The sequence below is a fragment of the Balaenoptera borealis genome (genome assembly GCF_965194805.1).
Source record: "Balaenoptera borealis genome assembly, chromosome: 4".
Classification (NCBI taxonomy): domain Eukaryota; kingdom Metazoa; phylum Chordata; class Mammalia; order Artiodactyla; family Balaenopteridae; genus Balaenoptera; species Balaenoptera borealis.
In genome coordinates this window covers 2,187,501-2,211,154 of record NC_138861.1, presented here as the reverse complement: position 1 = coordinate 2,211,154, position 23,654 = coordinate 2,187,501, and the positions used below count along the sequence as shown (strand labels likewise).

Genomic DNA, 23,654 nt, shown 5'->3' with positions numbered 1-23,654 from the left:
TCCTGGCCAATTAGGAATTTAGTTAACCTGCATTAAAACTGGCAGATTCTTAGACCTGACTATCTTGATAAAGTACATGATATTAAGAACTGACTTACACAGAAAGAGAAAGACAAATACCATATGATATCACTTATATGTGGAATCCAAAATATGACACAAATGAACCTACCTATGAAACAGAAACAGACTCACAGACATAGAGAACAGACTTGTGACTGCCAAGGTCGAGGGGTGGGAGAGGGATGGAGTGGGAGTTTGGGGTTAGCAGATGCCAACCATTATATAAAGAATGGATAGACAACAGTGTCCTACTGTATAGAACAGGGAACTATATTCAATATCCTGGGATAAACCATAATGGAAAAAATATGAAAAAGAATATATATATGTATATGTATAACTGAATCACTTTGCTGTACAGCAGAAACTAACACAACATTGTAAATCAACTGTACTTCAATAACGTTGTTAAAAAACTGACTTACAATTGTCATTATAATTGTACATCACGTGTACCTAAGATGATTTTTTTTTCTAACAGGTTCACAGTTTGCAGTCACCTTACCCCAGCTAGGGCTTATGCCCAGAGAGAAAACTGCTCTCTTCCTTAAGTTATGAGAGAAAATCTTACAACCGCCATGGTTATGCAGCGCCAGTGTTGTATTGTAAACCTAAACACTTCTGATTACTTTTCACTTCCTTATTTATGATCTTCTGGGGAAACAGATTTTCAAATCCATCTACATAATGAGACTCCATATATTTGAAACAGAGACTATTATTGCCATTTAACCATGTAATGTTAACAGTTGAACCCGTAATGCACAGAAAACCACAATCTGACAGCGCTGAAATGTAACGACACATAGGAGTCAGTTGTGTTTTGAATGGAAATAAGGTTTCTGAGTATCTATTTTAAGCAGCACGTTATTGACAGTTGTGTAAGATTTGAATCTGAGAAGCAGCAATGTGACGGCACAAATTCTGTTTTTCTTCACACACCAGTTTTTTTATACCTACGGCTCAGTACACCATTTCTTGAAATTTTTCTATTATCTAGATAAAATCAAGACCCTTTTTCTTCAAACCTTTTCAATGCCTCTATCGAAATATAATCTCACACCACTGTTACATATCCATATGTTATATACACATTGTATGCTGTCCATACCGGCAGCAGCTTTGAATTCAAATATATTTTTACATCTCTCTCCCTAGAGACATGTAAGCCGCTTGAGGGCAGCAGCGCTTGTCTGAGCTAGCAAGGCACTGCCTAGGGTACAGTAAGTTTTCAATAATTCTTCTTAACCTAATTTTTAAGTCATTTGCTACTTGTAATCAATCTGTGTTTTCTTTGTTTTCCTCCTCACATACATTTTTTTTTTTTTCTGTGAGAATTTGTTTTTCAACTCTGCAGTAGTGTTACTCCTCAATTAGGTTATTTACCTCTCACATATTGTTCTTTCTGTGGTTTTAAAAGCCCTGTTCTATTTCAATTTCTGTATCAACTTGAAAACCATTCTCGTTCATATTCTTTCCTAAAGAAGGCTGTAAATACAATATGAAAGCCTCACCATTTCCAACAACGTTGAATGTTAAAGATTAAATTGTTCTTATTAAAATTACTGTCATTATTTTACTTTAGGCAGGTGAGAAATCTAAGGAATGAAGGGATCAAAACTACCCACATGTAACTAAGGTAGGTCTAAAACTAGAAATTACTTTCTTGCTCGAAGTTGAGTTCAGTTCAGTTTTGGTACCTATATTTGATTTGTAGTAGTATTCTTTGCATTTCTTTTTAGGAAGTTAAAATGGTACTCTATTCTGTGAAGTATTTCCATACTGGGCAGTAGCTGCTTATGTTACCACATTTGTTCTGTGCAATTCCATTGCGCTTTGATGAGCCATCTTGACAATGGAAAGGGAAGAGCCCTACGGTTGTGCAACAGGAGAAGAGATCAGACAAAGTTCTCATCCTCACCCATTTACCTTTTCTGCTAGCCTCTCTCGGACTGGTTTTCTTTTGAAAAAACTCTCTACTCTCTGGTAGGATGAGAGAGTTGTAATAAGTTCAGACATGTGCTAAGCCTCCCAAAGCTCATGTTCCTTGCATTGTCCTCTCAGGTTCACAATGAGCACTAATCCTTACTGATTCATAGATGAATCACATCTTTAAAAAATTCTCATGACTCTGTTTCCTTGGATACAGTCCTTGTCACCAATATATGTGTATGTACGTGTGTGTGCGTGTGCACACAAGTGTGTGTATAAACATAGATGTAGGTGTACATATAGTGCTGATTCCACTTAAGATCCTTGCTCTAGGGATCCATTTATTTAACAATTATCTTGTGATTATCATCTATAGATCAAGCCCTGTGATGTGCGTTGAGGATATAATGATACCATTGCTTATTATTTCCCAAATTTGGGATTAACCTTCATCAAATAGCCACAGAAACAAATATATATTTGAAAATTATGAAAGTGAACTAAGAAGAAAAATTGGGACATTGTATGAGAGATAATTGAAAGGGAATTTAGACTGAGATGCTTCTTTGAAACAGCTACAATGAAGTTGACACTCCAGGGGTACACTGCAGTTGAACTGTAGATAAAATAATGTTTCAGACAGTGGATCTAGCCTGCTTCAAGTCCCTGCGGTAAGGAAGACCATGGCATCTTACAGGAGAATTAAGAAGGACTCTGGGCCTGGAATCTAGCACTGGCGGGGGGGGGGGGGGGGTGATGTTTAAAAGAAAGCCCAAGGACCCTGCAGCACTTTGTAGGATACAATTAGGATTTGAGAGTTTTATCTTAAATGCAATGGAAAGGCCTGGAAGAGTTTAGAGTAGAAAGACAGCATGATTTATACATTAAGAAAATCTTAGTATAATGTAATGATGACTGAAATGAATAAATGGAAGTGAAAACAAATAAATAACTCTTCTAGATCTATGAAATAAGACACACAAGGACTCGGTGATTGAAACTGATTTGTTAGAGAACATTTTGATTTTGGTGTTACATATTACTTCTAGTTCTCTTCAGTTTGGAAGATTTCTCATTAGCTAAAGTCAATCAACTAATAATATTCATACTTGCAGGAGGAACATAGGAAAATCCTTCATGCCAATCTGGGAAGACGCTGCATAGTGATCTTTACAGAAAAAAAATTTGGTTGGATATTTGTGTTGTCTTATATTCATCTTGTCTTCAGATTCTTCTGGAAATGAATATTGAGAACAGATACTGAAGATGAGTGAGACTCACATTTGAAGTTAAAATTGTCAATCTGCTGCCAATGCAAATATCCGTTAACATTTGACACATTAAAAAAGTAAGTACAACTACATTGTCTTACTGGTACTAGTTTTTAAAATATGAGATATTTCTAAGGGAACCCTCCTACGCTGTTGGTGGAAAAGTAAGTTGATGCAGCCACTATGGAGAACAGTATGGAGGTTCTTTAAAAAATTAAAAATACAGCTACCATATGATCCAGTAATCCCACTCTTGGGCATATATCCAGAGAAAACCATAATTCAAAAAGACACATGCACCCCAATGTTCATTGCAACACTATTTACAATAGCCAGGACATGGAAGCAACCTAAATGCCCATCGACCGAGGAATGTATAAAGAAGATGTGGAATGGAATATTACTGAGCCATAAAAAAGAATGAAATAATGCCATTTGCAGCAACATGGATGGACCTAGAGATTATCATACTAAGTGAAGGAAGTCAGACAAAGACAAATATCATATGATATCACTTATGTGTGAAATCTAAAAAAGCGGGGTACAAATGAACTTATTTACAAAACAGAAGTAGAGTCACAGATGGAGAAAACAAACTTATGGTTACCAAGGGGTAAAGGGGGGAGGAATAAATTGGGAGATTGGGATGTACATACACACACTACTATATATAAAATAGGTAACTAATAAGGACCTACTGTGTAGCACAGGGAACTCTACTCAATACTCTGTAATGGCCTGCATGGGAAAAGGCCTGAATAAGATGGAAATTCACTGAAGGATTTTAAGCAGGAGATAAATATGATATTTTATTTATATTTGTAAGAGATCCCTCTGTCCAGTCTGGAGACCATGTGTGAAATGCTAGGACTGAGGAAGCATAAGTGGCAGCAGAGTAACCACTTAGGATGCTAAGTCAGTCCTTCAGGGGAGAAATGACGGCTGTTGGGCTGACATGATAAAGCTGAGGAGACAGAGTGAGTTGGATGGGTTTGGAGTATGATTGGAAAGCAGAGTTGGCAGTCCTTGCTGATGGCTTGGGTTTAGGAATTGGAAGATTATGAGGGAAGGGGAGTCAAGAATCACACCTCAATATTTAGCTTAGCTTGTACTGGTGTCACACAAAGCCTCATCTGTTTCTCATCATATAAGCTCACCAGGTAGTCTTTAAAGTTATGATGTCACAGATGATGAAAGGGACGTTCAGGTAGGGAAGGGATTTGCCCAATATCACACCGGGACGGAATGGCAGAATCAAGGTTCAAATCCAAAGAGCAGTATGCTTGTTTCCACATCAGCACCCTCGGTAACAATGCACCTCTAAGTTTTTCCTAGCTGCTTTGACGAGATTGAATAATAAAGACCTACAAGGACAAGCTGAACAGTAGAGCATGTAGTGCACAAAAGCTAGAATTAGCAGGAAAATCTGTCATTAGCCTGCCTGTAAGCCACCAAAAGCACTGGTTCTTTCTACCCAACCCAGACTCTGCTTGAGAATTTCAGTTTGCGGGGGACTTGAAGCAGACCATCACATTTAGCATCTTTTTTTAAAGTGTCAAGATCCACCTTCCGATTTCCTCATTGGTGCAATTAGACGCCCACACTAGACCGCATGCTCAGCTATATCACAATCATTAAAATGTTCCAAGATAAAATTGTTTCCTCCCAAGAGAAGATCCCAGCTCCCTGCACAGTGTTTTGAAACTGGAATTGAAACAACTTTTGACTTTGAGTTGGTTTTGCTTTCAGTAGCACATATGCTTTTAAGAGAATTCCTTCATTTTTCTACAGGGAGTATGGGTTGAAAAGAATTCTATGTGCACACGACTGAAAGAAATAGAAATTTCTTTCTATTGTTAAGGATTTTAAGGGTATAGGAATAATATCTGATATCTGCCATTAGGTCAATTCTACACTATTAATGTTAGTTTTATTGCCTTTCTATAGAACTTCCTTTCAGTGACTAAAATAAAAAACAGGAAGGAAGAGTGGTCGGCGAATGCTCTCACTGGTAGATCACCTTGGTCTGGGGAAGAGTGATCATGTCAGGTGCAGAGAGCTTGGCCTCTGACAAACCTTCTTTGTTTTCCCATCCTAAGGCACAAGCAGAGGGAGAGGAAACAGCGCTATGACTTCCGAAGCAGCTCAAAGAAAGACACCTCACCTGCAGAAAGCCAATACCTGATTCAATTATCTTTTTAAAAAAATAATAAAGGAGCCATGTTTAAAAACAATAACAAAAATTTAAAATACTTTTTATAATTGATATCTTTCTGTCTATTGAATTTCCATTTTCTTCAACAGCTACCTTATAAAAAGATTCAATTCATTCCATTTTAGCTTTGTGCGAAAAAGGCTCTCTGCTCTTTGGACTATAATTCCCCTAAAATATCACAACCATTTAGCTAGAAAAGCCACAGTCTTCATGACATATGTCCTGAAGAATATTATGTTTACCCAAAGAAAAGAGGGTCAAAATATATGCTACACCCTAAAATGTTTAGTGGGGGAGATTTCCTCTGTCATAAGTAAATTTCTATGTAGGCTAAGATTGCTTCATAAGACTACATAAGTAGTCTTCAGATGCTACTTTAGAAGTTTTCTGGCTGCAGTAGACTTTCCCTTTCATTATCCCTATTAATTTAAGGAAAATGTAGCACAAAGGAACATTATAATGATTTATGATTCTTTGTGGTGAATGTTGGGTAGAAAAATCAGTAAATGAATGAGATGAGCCCATAGCTACTATTGTGAAATTGTAATTTGGTTTCATGAAATATAAATAATAGTCTAAAATAGAAGCAAGGAAATTACGCCTATAAAGAAATGCCAATCTAAGATGTAGATAATGATTTATATAATATGATACTTGGAGAAATGTTATTAATACCATCAATTTAGAAATAAACTTCATGCCTAGTGATAGGAAATTATGTAAATGTATTCATTCATAAGCCCTTAAAATAATGTTTTCACAGACTAGTGATATAAGGAAATGCTCATATTATAACCTGATATGATGCAATGCAAAGTAACATAGGTTGTTCCTACCTTAAGCCAAGTACTGTTATGTACCTTAAAGCATTTTATCATGTAATTGTCACCACTCTGAGAAATAAGTCACATTATTATTTTCATTTCTCTGATGTGTTAAGAGTAGGGACATTAAATAAATTTCCAACTAACACATAATAGGTGATAGAGCTCTTTTTTGATGTGAACCCAATGCATCTGCTTCCAAAGCCCATGCTCTTAATCATACCTTGCCCCCTTCCTCAGCATTGTTGCAAATACTCAGCTTAACTAATTTCAGCTTAATTGAATTTCATTTTTATTGTTTATTACTTTCATACTAATATGAAGGAAACAAAACACTCGGTGCTAGTGTGATTCCATCCACGAACTTTAATAACAAAGTACCCACTGTAATTCTTTTCTTTTTTTTTTTTTTTTTTGCCCTGGTATCTCATTCACGTAAGAAATTCGGGGTTTGCAAAACTCTCCTGTTTCAGTGACCATGATACCACAGTAAGTAAAGGTTTCTTGAACCTTTTAGTTGTGAATTCCTATACTGCACCTTTACACACTTGGTGTTGTTTTTGGTGCTCACTGAATAATGAAAGCATGATATTCAATGTGCACTAATTTTACATATTGTTTGCTTAGGCATCTAAGGGGATTTAACTTTGTGTCTTTCTTTGTGTGACCACCTTCGGCTTATCTGGCTCATCCTGGGTGTCACCTGGTATAGGAATCCCATCAGCCCCATTCTCCCTGATACCCCTGTACTATGTCTCCTTACAGGACACCAGACTCTGCTGCTTTTACTCCCTCCTCCCTGGCTGTCTCTTCCCATTCTTCTTCACTGGTTCATCCTCAAATTCTCACTTCTAAACATCACAGTGCCCAAGACTCAACACTTAGACTTCTTTGGTGGTATTTTATCCATTCCCATGGCTTTCAATGCAATCTTTTAGCCCATGATTCTCAAATTTGATATCTCAACAGAAGTATATCCAAGTGCCCACTTGACAGTCTCACTTGTGAGTCTACGTATTTCAAACTTCTATGATCAAAATATTTCTTGATTTTCCACTCTAGCCAATAAACAAAATCAAGGAATGAAACAAATAATATTTTTTTAAAAAAACAAAAAAACTCTTCCTGTCCCCTCTCATTTCAAGTCTCAGTAAATGGCACCACCATTCAGCTAGTAGGTAAGATTATACCCTCACATACAATCCATCACAGTATCCTTGAAGCTTTATTTTCAGAGTTTATCCCTAATTCACTCACATCTCACAGCGCTCCCAGACATCATGGTTCACCTAGACTCTCAGAATAACTTCTAACTGAGCTGCTTGCTTTTGCTCACACCCCTTTGCATCTACTGTCAGACTTACCAAATCCTTATGACCAGCTCAAAGATTCACCAGCTCAATGACCATGTAGGAGTCAATTTCTGCATCTAAGTTTCTTCATTTGATAAATAAGGAAAATAATATAATCCACCTCACAGATGTGACTTGAGGATGGTATAGGATATTTGAGATAAAGTGCTGTGCACATGTTTGCACATAGTAAGTAAGCATTCATTAGTGGTTAGTGATTATTATTTTGAACCACTGCCAATTTTAATACTGATCTTCCTTGACTCATGATGGGGTTAAGTCCCTATAAACCCATTCTAAGTCGAAAATACCTCAGGTCAAAAATGCATTTAATACATCTAACCTACCAAACGTCATAGTTTAGCCTAGTCTACCTTAAACGTACTCAGAACACTTACATTAGCCTACGGTTGGGAAAAATCATCTAACACAAAGACTATTTTAAAATAAAGTATTGAATATCTCATGTAACTGATTGGATAGTGTACTGAAAGTGAAAAACAGAATGGCTGTCTGCATACAGAGTGGTTATAAGTGTATCTGCTGTTTACCTTGTTATTGGCTGGCTGGTAGCTGTTGTTGCCCAGCACGATGGGAGAGGATAGTATCATATCTGGCTAGCTCAGGAAAAGATCAAAATGCAAAGTGTGGTTTCTACTGAATGTGTATTGCTTTCACGCCATGGTAAAGTAAAAAAAAAAAAATCATGAGTTGGACCAATGTAAGTCCGGGACATTCTGTACATAAATTCCATCATGTCACTTCCTTGTTCCAAATTCTCTGTTGACACCCATCACAATTTAATAAAATCCAAAGTCCTTAACATGACCCCAAACCCTGAGAGATTTGGACCATTGGCACACCTGACGCCATTTCTAACTACTGTCTCCCAGCTTGCTGTGTTCAAGCCACTTGTTTCCCCAGTGTCCCCTGAATTTTCTAAGCTATTTCAGCCTCACTTCATACGTCCAGGGACCGCTGCATGCAACTCATCATCTAGACCTTTGCAAAACATTCTCATTGCATTTACATTTTTGCTCAGATTTTACCCAGATTTCAGGGGTGACATGCCTTCTCTGACTACTGTCTCAAAAATAACAGCCCCCAAATACTCGCCATCTCTTTACCTTGTTTTATTTTGTTTCATGGACTTATCATCACTTGATATATTTATTTGTCCATTTGTTTAGTTCCACTTCTCCTTAAAAGAGTAATCTCCATGAAAAAAAAAGACTTCTTTTATCAAGATTTTTCCTCACCTCCATATTTCCAGCTCCACGGAATGGCCCTAGTATTAACAGGTGTGCAATGAATATTTGGTGAATGACTACATAAAGTGTGTTATAATTATCTCTTTACACGTCTGTCTCCCCCAGTAAACATCAACCTCTCCATTTTCACTGCTTGGTGAACACTGAACACCTGATAAATATTTGTGAGTGAAAACTATTAGTGAATGAATGAACATGATATAGTCAGAAGAGCAGTCCCATGAAAGATATAATTGGTGAAGGCGTGATGCAGCTGAAATGCCTTATATCTGGAAAACCAAAGAATTAATTTACAGGAAATCAAAACTATCTCTTTTCATCCCAGGTTATCATTTCTAATAAATATTTTGTTCCTTCTGATTGATTCAGCACAGGTTAAATAATACAAATATGGATTAATTAGTTTCACAGTAGAAGTAGTTGCCACTACCTTTGACACTTAAAAATAGATCCAGTTATATAAAAGCCAATACATTTATATTTTGAGCTGTCATTGATAAAAACTCAGTAGGCTCAATTCAACATGAGAGATTCTCCTTGACTTTAACATGAGTAAGTCTTTTTCATGGATTATTATGGCCTAAAGCCTGAATTCCAATGGCAAAGATAATTAACATTTGAGAGAACAGAGGGCATGGTTCTGCAGACAGGAGCACACCACAACACCCAGTAGAGGGCTTGGGAAGGATCAGAAAAAATACTTCATTAAACAGTCAAACCCTCTGAATGTGCTTATGCTTGAAAATATTTCTTATTATAGGATTTTTCCAGGATCTTCTCTAGGAGTCTATATGGTCAAAAATACATTTCATTTGAAGTTCTCTTGATAAAACCAGCTTGAAAAAACAGCAGAAAATATCTCTGTTCAAGAAACTAATTGAGATATTTTTACTACCAAAAGGGAAGGTGTAAAGATTCATTTGATCCTTTTATGAACAAAAAGGAAAACTCCATTGAGGAGAGGTGTTTCAATCTATTCTAGTTACACAAAAATATATTCCAGGGTAAATAGAAACGCCACTTGGGAAGCACATGCACAAGACATTTTCTGACCCGAATAGGAAAGCGAGGGCACGATTCTGCCTGGCGTGTTACATACAGAGATCAGGGAGTTCTGGTTCTGTCACTTCCTATCTCCCAGGATATGGGCATGTTTATCACTGGCTCTTCATCAGTCGCACTTGTCATCATGACTTCTATCTAAGATGACTGATCTAAGGAGCAAATGAATATCACCTTTGTTCAAGCAACACCATGTTTTGGGGAGCAGGCAACATAGCCCTTGCTGATGGGTAGCTGCTAAATGAAATACTTCAGGAGCTACAGACCCTCCTACACTATTGGTGGGAATGGAAATTGGTGCAGCCACTATGGAGAACATTATGGAGGTTCCTTAAAAAACTAAAAATAGAGTTACCATATGATCCTGCAATTCCACTCCTGGGCATATATCCATAGAAAACTCTAATTCGAAAAGATACATGCACCCCAATGTTCATTGCAGCACTATTTACAATAGCCAGGTCATGGAAGCAACCTAAATGCCCATTGGCAGATGAATGGATAAAGAAGAAGTGGTGCATATATACAGTGGAATACTATGCAGCCATGAGAAAGAAGGAAATCATGCCATTTACAGCAACGTGGATGGACCTAGAGATTACCATACTAAGTGAAGTAAGCCAGACAGAGAAAGACAAATACCATATGATACCACTTATATGTTGAATCTCAAAAAAAAAAATGATGATACAAATTAACTTATTTATGAAACAGAAGTAGATCCACAGACATAGAAAACAAACTTATGGTTACCAAACTGGAAAGGGAAAAATTAGGGGTTTGGGATTAACATATACACACTAATATATATAAAATAGATAAAAAACAAGGACCCACTGTATAGCACAGGTAATTATATGCAATATTCTGTAATAGCCTAAATGATAAAAGAATTTGAAAAAGAATAGATGTATATGTGTGTGTAACTGAATCACTGTGCTGTACACCTGAAACTAACACAACAATGTAAATCAACTCTACCTCAATTAAAATATATATATATATATATATAAAGTAAAAAATAAAAATAAATAAAATAAAATTTTTTAAAATAAAAAATAGAAGAAAGCATAGGGTAGAGAGCGCCTGCTGAAGCCGGTGCACAGGACAGAGCTTGCCCCAGTTCTCGTACTCCACGCCCCAGACCTATCTGGTGTTTTCCAGTTTCCAAGGTTTGCTGTCCACTGTCTCCTCTGCCTGAAAGGCTCGTCCCCCATCACTTTCTCTCCTTTGCCCCGCCTCCCACTTACTTATCTTCTAAGTCTCATCTTCCATGTCATCTTCCCCAGGCCACTCAGACTGGACAGGCCACCTCATTCCCAGGAAACATCCTTTGCTTCACGACTCAGCTTTTCCTGTGACGATTGTGAAAGATCTCTCTTACCCATCACACCAGAGGTTCTAAAAGGGCAAGGGCTCTGTGTGTTTGATTCAACACTGTATCTTCAGACTATGGGAGGGGGTGTTCAATAAATACGTGTTGGATGCATTAACAAATAATTTAAATCCACATCTCAGAAAAATCAGGAACAGAACAAGGAGACAGTGAGGGATTGAGATATAGGAGAGGGAGCAGTGAAAGTAAAGACATTTAAAGAAAATCATGAGCAATTTGCCTTTTCCTATAAAACAGAGGAAACTTCACTGCCAGAAGCACCTTGTATTATTGTGTAGTATAGAGCCTGTCATGCAATACGTATTCAATAAACATTCATTCAGTAAATATGTATTTAAACGAAGGCACAGACAGTTAACGTGAGCCCTCTGGGTCACTGATATAAGACAATCTAGGTGTGATTTTTAACACAAGGAACAGCACTTGATTGTTAAAAATGAAATAAATTACAATTTCAGGAACGAAAGTATTAAGGACTATTTTGAGATTTTTTTTCTGTTGGATTTATGAATGTTCAAAATGCCTTGATTAGTATTTGTATATATTCATAAACGTGAATTGTGAAGAGGAAAAGATCAGCCCTGAAAGCGTTTCTCCTACGTTTACAAAAATGGTGAAAAAGTGATATATGTTTTTTCGACATGTAAGAATGTTCACATTTACAGTAGCAGCCTGAGGGTCACCTGCAACCAGAAATGGACTTACCAGAGGGTGGGGCAATTTTTACTGAGAAGATATTAATTTCAGTTTTGAGTCTGTTCAGACTGAAGTGACCCTGGATATTTCTAGCTGTAGTTGAGGCTTAGGGCCAGTTATGTCATTTCTTTTGCCTTTATTTCATTCAGGTACAATGAATATGACAATAATATTAAACTCATATTGTTCCTGTATTAGAAGCATTGATATATGTAAAATGTTTAAAATAGTGACTGGCAGCTAATTGATATTCAATGAATATTAGCCATTATTATTAATAATATCAGTGATATGAATAAGTATACTAGACAGTGGAATAAATAGATCTAGAACTGAGGAAAGAGAGCAGGGTTAACCACACATATTTGGTTAACTCAGCAGAGATTATGGTTAAATCTATAGGGGAAAATGGGTGTCTCCAGAGAGAGACTATAATTAGAGTATAATTGAGATAGAAGGAAAAAAAATCCCCCGGGAATATTTTACATTCATATTGTGGCTGGTAAGGATTTATTCACTGAAGGAGGCTAAGAAGAAATTGAAACAAAACAGTCCTTTTTGAAAGGAAATTATTGTAAAGATGGTCAAAACAAAATGAATTTCTTTTGAGTTAGGAATTAGCAGGAATCTAGTCATAAAATATGATTTTTTAAAAAAGAAAACAGCAGTATGTAAAAATAATGTGCTCTAAAAAAGTTTCTTTGGAGAAAGGGATAATTTATGTTGAGTTTTGTTTCCATTTCCTTAGCAATTGTGCTTTGGCTCCAAACTGAGCCAAACAGAAGCTACTGTGATGCCCTCTCTTTATGCAGCAGTTTAGCAATTCTCTGTTATCCCTGGACCACATCCGTCAGGAGGTTACCCTCGCCTAAGTGATGTAGTTCTGACTGCACATCCTACCCTCCCATGGGACTTCACTAAATGCCCTCCTCACTTCATATACATCCAGTGATGTATTTCCATGATGTTCGAGTGCCCGCTCTTAGGCCCCTGTGTGGGTGTTTGGAGAGTGCAATCCTTAATTCATTTTTATTTTTAGGATACATGTTTATCACATGGCGTTACTGTGTGACCTGTATCTTCGCATGCGAGGGTTACACGTGCCCCCATAGAGACCTGCCTCCACCTCCTACTAGTTCTGTGACTCTGAGCAAATTATTTTACCTCTCTGTGTCTTTGTGCCTCAGATTCCTTGCCTGTAAAATGAGAATAACTGTAGTATGTGTGTCCTAGTGTGATGCCTTGAACAGAATATGTGCTTTGTCAGTGTAAGCCATCATTACCATTATTTTGAAGCAGCGTTAAGTACTCAAAGACGAATAAGACATATTTACTCCCTGCCTTCGGGAAGCTCACACTATCATAAAGCAAGTAGATGTTTAAGCAACTCACTGAAAATATAGCATCGTTGTTGTATTAGAGAAATTTCCACTAGGTACAGCATTTGAACGCAAAAGCACTTAATCAGCTTTACTTGGGGTCCAGGGGGTGTGAGGGGATCCAGGTTACATGCTACAAGAAAGGGAAATCTTCACAGGCTACCTGAGAGATTACTTGGTTTATGCTAAATTACGTATCAGAACGATTTTTGTCGAGTCTTCTTGATAAGGATGGGGAAATAAAAAGGCCAATCATGATCGTGCAGATACCTGGGAATGAGAGCTGGCCAAGTGGAAAAGGCACGTTATCAATACATGAAGGTGAAATAGAAAGTGAAAATAGTAAACCGTGGACGCTTTTCAGTCATTAATGATAAATTTTATGTCTGTGAAAATGTTTTCGTGTTTTGCCATTGTATTGGGAAAGAAAACATGGTAAGAGGGATAATATGATAATGCATAAATAATGAATGTAAACCTGAAAATTAAACATGAAAATGCATTGAAATGCACACATTACTGTAAAAATAATACACTTTTATATGCAGAAGTTTTGTGTAAACTACAAGCCCAGATATTAGTATTTTATTATTTTATAGAGCTGAACACTATCTTTATATACATATTAAAAATAAACATTAAAATGCATATTTGACACTGTATACTCAATCTAGGTTTTTAACCAGTTCAAGTTTTTATTTGCAAAATGTTTTTACATTTTCTAGAAGCTAATTAATATGTAATAATGGCAATTTATGTTTGTATTTATAATGCCACCTTTTTCAAAAATGGTTTTAAGGACAGCCGCTAATCAAAGACAAGTATGTGTATTTCCTTCCAGATTATTAGACTGAAAAATTGTTCTCCTCATAAATATTTAAGACAGCAAGAAAAATAAATGTAAGTATTTACTTTAAAAAAATCTATGGCAAAAACATTTAAAATGGTCTTTCTATGAACTGTCACGCTGTTTTTCCGGCCGGTTCTATGCAACTGTCTTGCTCAGAGTAAGTTTCATTTCTGGATACAAACCCAATCACAAGAGTGCATCTCAATTCAAAGGTAAACTAATAATTACCCCCCCAAAAAAGTCCTTCTGGATTTAGCTTTCTTACTCTTCAGATATTCAGCTGTTTGTCTGAGAACTAAAGAGATCCCATCTGATGAATGGGGACAAAAGGATGGGGGTAAGGAATCAGCCCTGGATTATAATCCTGGCTTGGCCTTTACCAGCTCTGCACAGCTGACTGATGACTTAACTCCTCTGTCCTGAAGATCATCAGGCTCTTTGAAACTTATACTGGTAACTAATTATCCTTTGATGTTGGAAACTGTTATTCAGATACTTGGGCTATATTCTTTTTTCCTAACTCCAGGAAGCTATTTCCAGATATTGAAGCACAATTTTATTCACCATAAGTTATTGTTTTTTTGATGAAGAAAATGCGGAAGAGAGGGCACAGTGTAAACATGACTCCAAAATTCTTTCCCATAAAATGTTTCAACTTCACAACTAATTATGAAGTACGAACACTGGAAATTAAATTTTGAAGAATCAAATACTTTAAAATAAATTTTAAATAAAAAACAGCAAGACATAAATTGGGGCTTGATTTAGTTACTTTGATTCATATGTCGTACCTAACTAGTTGCTTAATTTTCTTTCGAAAATCCCTTTAAAATATCCATAATAATTCACTCCAATCCACTGAATATTTTTTTGAGTTAAAAAAACTCGGAAGGTAAGTTAACAATGTTATAAATAATTAGCAGAATAAATGCTATAGAGGATGTGGGATATTTTTAATACACACATGAACATACACACACAGAGAAACACAAACAATATTAAATAAAAATGAACAAAGACATGCTTATCTCTTGAACACAAAGAGCTGACAGGATAATGCACATAAAACAGACTTGACAGGCTTCTAAGACACAGACTAAGTATAGTTATAAATCCAAGAATGCATTTTAATTTAAAAAGAACCCCAAATAAAGATGACAAGCTTCACACTGATTATCCATGCCAAACCTCACTGAGAACTAAGGCACATATTTGCAAGAAGGCTATGTAAAGATTGATATGCTCTCTGTGATCTCAGAATCACGTAGAACTCAGTGTCACATGCGACTGCCATTCATGACTTAGACTTCAGTAAAATTGTTCTCTGATAGTTGAGAGAACAAGACAAGTCTAATTTGGGGAGGGAGGGATGGTGGGAGGGAGAAAGACACAGGCAAAGCAAGAGCATATAGTTCAGAGTACTACAGATTTACATTTTCATAAGTACCTCAAGAACCTTGCAAATCATTTTCATGAGGCTATTTCCTTGTAAATTTGTAAATATTTACACAAAAGTGCTTTTAGATATGGGTCAAATATTCAATAGTTTAAAATTGTAATAAGCATGGGGTTTTTTTGGTGTTTTTTTTTGTAACACAAAATTCTTGAGGGGGAGAAGGTGATTTTTACATGAAAAACCTCTAAACTTCATTATATTATGTCAAAAAGAGAAAGAAATAGAAATCATGCTTACATTAATTTATAATTGATTTTGGTTCTGAGTCTTACCAAATGGACTTTCTTATCTATTAATATTGGCAATATAATGGGTGATAATTAAAATACCATGACCATAACACATAAATTCTTAAATGTAACACATATTTTTCTTTGGTTTAGGAAATTCAACAAAAGGGCAGATTCCTCCAAAACGCCTTCCATCCAAAATAAAATACCCTCAATGAATTTAGGTGTGATTTAATGTAAATGTTTAAATAACATTTTAAAATGATAAGTTGTAATACTCATTTTAAGAATTTTCATGAATAAATTCTCAATTGGCCAGCTTACAGTTAAGAAATTACCAGCTTGTTTTTTTTTTTTTTTTAAAGGTTTCACTTTATTTTATTTATTTATTTATTTATTTATTTATTTATTTATTTATGGCTGTGTTGGGTCTTCGTTTCTGTGCGAGGGCTTTCTCTAGTTGCGGCGAGCGGGGGCCACTCTTCATCGCGGTGCGCGGGCCTCTCACTATCGCGGCCTCTCTGGTTGCGGAGCACAGGCTCCAGACGCGCAGGCTCAGTAGTTGTGGCTCACGGGCCCAGTCGCTCCGCGGCATGTGGGATCTTCCCAGACCAGGGCTCGAACCCGCGTCCCCTGCATTGGCAGGCGGATTCTCAACCACTGCGCCACCAGGGAAGCCCACCAGCTTGTTTTAAAATATTTTTCTTTAATTATTTTTGCAGTTTAAATGTCAGATGCTATTTAGCTGCTGACCAAAAAGATTGGGTTGGCCAAAAAGTTCGTTTGGTTTTAAGTAAAAATAAAAGACACATTTTTCATGTTCACCAAGAACTTTATTGAACAACGTGTTCATTAACCAAACGAACTCTTTGGCCAACCCAATATATTGAATGATATTTGAATAAACTCTTATCCAAAGAAATAGATTCTAGAGATATACCTTAGCCCTTCAGGTGGCAACAATTTAGAACTACCAAACTGTGGTATTTGTTAATGGATTTAACTTGACTCTTTGAAAACAGAGATAGAAATATTGATTGGTTGTCAAACAAATTTATGGACAAGCACAGTTGATGAAACCTAAGATTTTTTTGAGAGAGGAAAATATTTTGAGTCTATATTTAATGAGATCGTTGGTGACTGTCATCAGATAGCTACTCTAAATTAAAGTTTGAATGTCTTGTTGGACAGAAATATATAACTCTTAATTGTCAGAGTTACCCATATACTCAGATTATTTCTAAGTGAACGGGATCAAAGTCTACACCCTTTAAAGAAAACATACTTAATCATCAGAAAAGAGGTTTCCAGTTTAGCCCTTGCCTTCAGTTTCTATTTTTTCAGATACATTCAATAAATATTTGTTAGACTGAATGAACCGAATTAGTGAATGAATGTCATAGGCTAGAACTGCCTTTCTAATGTCTTAGGATGATAAAACAAATTTGGAACTGAATACCAAAACGTTTTTCTGCACCAAGTGGCACCCCAATGCATGAACTTATTTCTTTAGACCACTTTTTAAAGAAGAGACAATGTTTCCTTATGTTTTAAGTGATCATATTACGTTTCCTTTCCTCATCCAGGGAGACAGTCCTAGTATCCACATCCTCCAGGTGAGAAGACAAGAGACAGAGGGAGACGTGCAACAAGGGCGGGGAAAGCTAGAATCCTGGTTTTGAGTCCCTCGCAACTGCTTAATCCACTGCCCCACATTCCAACTTACAATAAAATGAAATTGGCCCATGAACCCGAAAGGGAAAGAAAAAGAAAGAAAAATGACCAAATTCATTCAGTGAATTCAGGCATATCCAATGAAGTAACAGTGAGTTTATGCATCTCCGCAAAGGAACTTGGTTCTGAAATACAGCAAGTCCCCTACGTAGGAACGAGTTCTGTTCCCAGAGCACATTTGTAAGTCCAATTTGTTCATAAATCCAACCAAGTTAGCCCAGGTACCCAATGAACACAATCGGCTATATAGTACTGTACTGTAATAGGTTTATAATACTTTTCCCACAAAAAATACATAACAAACAGGCACAACAAAATAAAGAAAACATTTTTAGTGTTACAGTACAGTACCTTGAAAAGTACCAGCTTACACCACCGCTGCTTTTACACTTGCTTCCAGACATTCTGATCTTGAAATAAAGATACTGTACTACTGTACTCTATACAGTCCTGTACAGCAAAGTACACAACAGCACAACCACTTGTAGCGGACACACACATGTGACAACGTACGCGAGACACGTGAACTAACCTACGTGATCGGACATGTGAACACACGTTCGCATCTTTGAAAGTTCGCAACTTGAAGGCTCGTATAGAGGGGACTTATTGTATCAAAATTGACTTTTACCTAGTGGGGAAAAAAGGCAATTAAAAAATAATCTGGAAGTGCTTGAGGGTGGAGTTAAAATAGAGAATCGGCTCGTGTTCATTCTAAAGTGACTTGAAAAAGGAATTCTGATGCGCAAACATATTAAAAATAGAGTTCTCACTCTTCCTGCTTCACTGAAGAGCCTCCCTTTTCCTACAGAAACTCTGTAAATTGTGGGGCTCTTTAAGTACATGGAGGAATATTACAAATTTGCAATTGTTGGATCAGAATATGTGGTTGATGCAGAAATAGAGCTGAGCAGGAAATGTTTACTTCACTCCAGAAATTCTTAGTCATTTTTATGGTTATTAAGAAGACTCTGAGACTGTCAGTCTTGTCTTTGACAAAATGAACTGCATTCTAAGTGCTCTCAAAGCAAAATCTCTCAGGAAAGACAAGCCAGAAATAGATGGGATACCACGGAATAAAAGCCAAAAGGCAAGATGAATGAAATGTTTAAACTGGATACCATTCGAAGTATAACATATGAAAAATTGCAGTTGTACGTAAGGGCAGGAAGAGAATGTAAAATGGTGAAAGGAATAGAAACAAGATATAAAACACAGACACAAAATCTTATGATCCAGATTTATTCCAGGCACTTTCCTACCTGCATTGGATATGAGGTCATTTGTGTTAGTCTGTGCTTGCATATCTTCATTTATACATAAGTATGTTTGAACTTTCATGTACTTAGAGTGCCATATACTATCTATGAGTTGTTCTTGTTTGAAACACAGAAATAGAGAATTTATTGATCAGTAGCCAATAGAATTCCCAGTGTCATGGTCTTACCAAACCCACACATTGAGAGAATGAATCCTTCCTTTTAAAAAATTTGATACAACTGTCACAAACCATTTAATACAACCCCAAATTCTCATTCAGAATATCTTGATGATTCATTTATACTTACCCATTTTTCATGTTGGAGATTAAAAATAAACCAATTTTAAATATTGGAACACTTTACACAAAATTTACTCTACTTTTAAACAGATATTTACATCATTCTGTTTCCTTTAATAAGCTTATTTAGAGTTCATATAAAACTTGTGGAACTTAACCAATACACTCTCCCAAGTTCATAATATATTACTAACAAACCTTACACCATCAGTTAAAGTTGGCAATAGAGAATGTATGCGACTAATTCAATCCATACACCTACCTATTTCATTTGAATTAGAAGAAAATGGAATATTTGCCTGAATTACATGAGGATTTCACACAACAGACTAGCAGGTTCTCAAAGTGCAATAAATAAACTCTTATCCAGCCTAAAACAGGTTTAAAGACCCGCAAATACATTTTAAGGTAGAAGTGATACTTGAGTTTTGTTTAAGTTTACTGGGCTGATAAGGCTAGGATATGATGAGATAGGAAATAGAAAAGTGGGAAGAAACCACATTGTATTGTTTTCTAATTAGTTTCAGTAAGTGTTTTCTTTAATGGCAGTGTCAAGGTGTTGTATTAAAATCATCCTGTAGGGTTATTATATTGCTAATGCTTCCCTTCATTTGCTCAATTTACTACCACGACCACCAAAATATTTACAGAATTTGCGAACTCAGGATGGCAGAATATCAAGATTACTGTATTTTTAAGCAGATGCATTGGTATACTCTACTTTTAAACATTAAATATATTCAAACCGCAAAACTCTATACAAGAAATTTTAACGTGCAATTGTGAAGAACTAAAATGCCTTAATTTTAGAATATACCTAAAGAGTACCGCCTAAATATTAAAATGATCACCTTTGTAGAAAGAGAATCAAAACTGCAAGAGTTTTAGTTTCTCATCAATACTCTCTTTCAGTAAAGCAAGAGATGAAAACTTTGTTGAAACATGTAAGCTGGGAAATGTGTTACCTTGTGGAATTTTTAAAGCAAGTCACCTTTCTGCTTTTTAATACCATTATGACAGCAGCTGAGCTGACAACATACAGTGCCAAAGGAGAAATAAAATTAATTAATAGTAATATTTCTGCATATGCCCAAAGCACTTAATGACTGTAAGCTTGGAATGTTGAAAATGTTAATCACTTCAGCTTAAAAAAAAGTTATTTTTCTTTTCTTATATTTGTACCGAGCTGATGTATAAACTGAGCAAAGGATGTCCTTGTTGAGTAGAAACACCTGGGTTTGTTTGGGAATCCATTTAGGTACCTTTTTTCGGTTTCTCATTATTACTAGTTTTAAGAACTAACAAGTAAAAATAAATAAAGATCATTGCCTTTTGTAAGAACATGTTTTATGTATGATTGAAGATTTTACAACACTCCGAAAAAGCCATCTGATGTTAGATTTAAAAATAAAATCAAAAGCATTTTCTGACAGAGTACACATGAAAAACTGGAAATTCCAATATCTTCAATAGAAGTTGTAGAAAGTGTATGTCTCCTTGGAGTCTGACACCCACTTAACACAGCAGAAAATAAGGTACCATATACTGTAAACAAAAAAGTACAGTAAAGGACAGTTGTAAATTTACATAAGAATAGTTCATAAACATTTTGGTCTTTCCATAACAGTTTTTATATAAAATGAATTTTAAAAACCTTTAGACAGCTGTCATCACTCTTGTTTGACCACTTTTCACTTAGATGCACACAGACATATTTATATAGCAATATATTGATGCACCGTTACATGGATATTATACTATGATTACTGCTTGTAACTGAGATGTGCATTATCCAGTCAACATTATCCATAGTTGAAATACTCTTACATTATGTATTCTTGTCATGTTGTATCTATAAAAACATGAAAATATAACTTTACATTATTTCAAGTATTTACATTAGTTCAAGCTTGACAGAGAAAAATTGATAAGCTACAATTTTTAGAAGAGTAGGCCCAGAGGTACAATAAATAGCATTGATTGTATATAGTCATCTTTTTCATTTTTAAAAACTCATTTTAAGTATAATATGGAAAACAATTAGTCTGCAATTTGGTCATTCCAGCATTGATGACTGATTTAAACTTAAAATGCACCTCCAACATTCCTGATGAGGAGAAATGCACTAAAATTATATTGTATTATCTTGGAATTTGTGATTAGGGACAGCTAAATTTAGGGAAGAACATCATGATACCTCACGGCACCATGGTCCATGCAAGTGGTTGCTATTAGACCCTACATTTCTCTTTCCCTTCTGTGATATATAATAAATAAGAATGTTTTCAAGGCACTCAGTAAAATACCAAGTGCTACACAAAGGCGTACTTGCAGAAATAGCAAGAATAAAAATATTAAAAATAACTATTGAATGTTAATAATCATTTAAAACCTTAAATTAATTTTATTTTAGAGAGCTTCAGTGGAAATAAATGGTCTTTTATGAAGGGAAAGATAGCTCCTTTAAATTTCTTAACTAGAGAAATATAAGTTCTTTAGTCAAAAGTCACAGAAATGTGTTTTATCCACACTGGGCATTTTAAAATAGCCATTCCACCTGAGGAATAAGTATAAAAAATATATATATTAGGGTTGTTTATATTGATGGCAATGGGAAGAAACTATATTGCAGCTGACTCAAAAGTGCTTAAAGTTTTCGTAATATGTAAGATTTATGACAGCTCTTACAACTTTAAAAGCAAAAACTCAGATTTAGTTTACGGAATTTGATCAATGGGCATCTATCTACTTTCAGGGCATCTCTAACTTCATTTACAACTAATACTTCTCTCTGTCAGCTCAAACACTTTAAAACAGAACCTCACATACTCTGATATTTGTTTTTAATATTAGTTTTTAAAATCTATTAGCATTTACCTACAGAGATTAAATGCTTTATGCTAAATATTTCTTTACATATGATAAGACATACTTAAAAACAGGTTCAGATTTTATCTGGGGACAAGTTTATACTTTAAGGACCACCCGGCCTTCTTAAAAGGGGGCAAATTTCTCTGGGAACCTAACAATTTAATAGTGTCTTTGAACTCGATTGATGACCAAACTGTAGCTAAGCAAAATTAATTGGACCACTTGCAAATAAAACAATAGAAAAGTGTTTATTTCAAATGTCAAGCACTGCCAAGTAATTTTACATTAACACCAAATGTTAAAGAATCGGATACATTAAAGTTTTAATAACAATATTAAATTACTACAAGATTTGAATCTTCTCTTTGTTTTTCTTTCCTTAACATGTACATATTTGGCTTTGAAAAATATGTAACTCATACCTAAAGCCTTTATAATCACGTCCCACTCAGTTTAATCGTTGTTGTCTTATTCAACCAATATGGAAGCAAATTTATTGAAAAGCCAGTTTGTTTGTGAAAATACCTAAAAATATTTTTTTAAGTTTAAATGTTCTTTTTTTCTTTTTCTTATAAAACATGTCACATCTTGATGCAGTTGATGTCAAGTGTGCTTAAGTCATTATGAATCAAGAGACTAACAATAGTGGCTGCAGAAACGGATTTGTTGTCTGTACAAAGACGTCAGTGAAATTAGAGTACTTCCATGGTAGCTGTGCGTGTCCACCAAGCTTCGTCTGGAACTGGAGTAGAAAAGGATGTTGTGTTTTTAGGTGACCATTCCTTACAACTCAAGATGAATTCCACATATTTAAGAATTCTTGGCTGAAAGAAAAGTCTTCAAGATACTGGATGCCTCTCACCACTTTGTCAATAAACACACAAGAAAACCATTGTGTAAGGCACTCAAAAGGTTCTTATCAATCACGAGATATCAGTCACACTGACATTCATTCTCATGCCAGGACTCACGTAAGGGACAGCATGCATTGCTTTTGGAAATCCTGGAGTCATAACACGTCCATTTCCTCCAGTACTTCCTGTAACTGACAGCCTCTCCTCGCTCCTCATGGCGTCGTTCAAGGTCATCTTAAATGAGAGGTGGGAGGGAAAGAAAGAAAAAGAAAGCATATGTTAAGGTTTTCAAATGTATCCAGAGGAAAGGTGGTGCTGCTTTTGAAAAGTTTACTTCTATCTGAAAGCTTGCAGCAAACGAAAGCAGACAGCGCCAAACTGAACTACAAATAATAAAGCACAATTACAGCGGGGATCTGCCCACATCCCCCCCCAAGCTACCGTGTCATTAAAGAGGAAAATGGACAGTTGGGCTGCTGGTTAGTCACTGAGCAGGAACACGGAAGAACAGCAACAGGACATACAGGACGATCCACTGGCCACCTTCCTCATTTAAAAGAGCTTAAGGACGCGACAAGAAAGCTAAAACGTGCACTGAGAAGGTTGTATTAGAGCCTCGTTCCTACCCCCTAAATCT

The 23,654-nt window shown here is 35.9% G+C and overlaps 1 protein-coding gene and 1 long non-coding RNA gene across 8 annotated transcripts in view; one reads left to right on the top strand and one right to left on the bottom strand.

Annotated features, from left to right (window-relative positions):
* Positions 1–1,385: 1,385 nt before the first annotated feature.
* Positions 1,386–20,886, top strand: LOC309628372. Its single transcript, XR_014244462.1, has 2 exons — positions 1,386–16,341; positions 16,683–20,886. It is a non-coding gene; the product is annotated as an uncharacterized lncRNA (long non-coding RNA).
* The window catches only part of GRIA2 (glutamate ionotropic receptor AMPA type subunit 2), a 164,530-nt gene continuing 161,493 nt past the window's right edge, over positions 20,618–23,654 (bottom strand). For 3 of the 7 annotated variants that reach the window (XM_082391325.1, XM_082391326.1, XM_082391331.1), the window contains 2 exons: positions 23,135–23,251; positions 20,618–22,905 (listed from right to left, as the gene is read on the bottom strand). In XM_082391325.1, the coding sequence (XP_082247451.1) occupies positions 22,792–22,905; positions 23,135–23,251 (231 nt within the window). In that variant the 3' untranslated portion in view covers positions 20,618–22,791. Of the gene's footprint in view, positions 23,252–23,643 lie in introns of all 7 variants that reach the window. The other 4 variants (XM_082391329.1, XM_082391330.1, XM_082391327.1 and 1 more) reach the window with 2 other exon arrangements.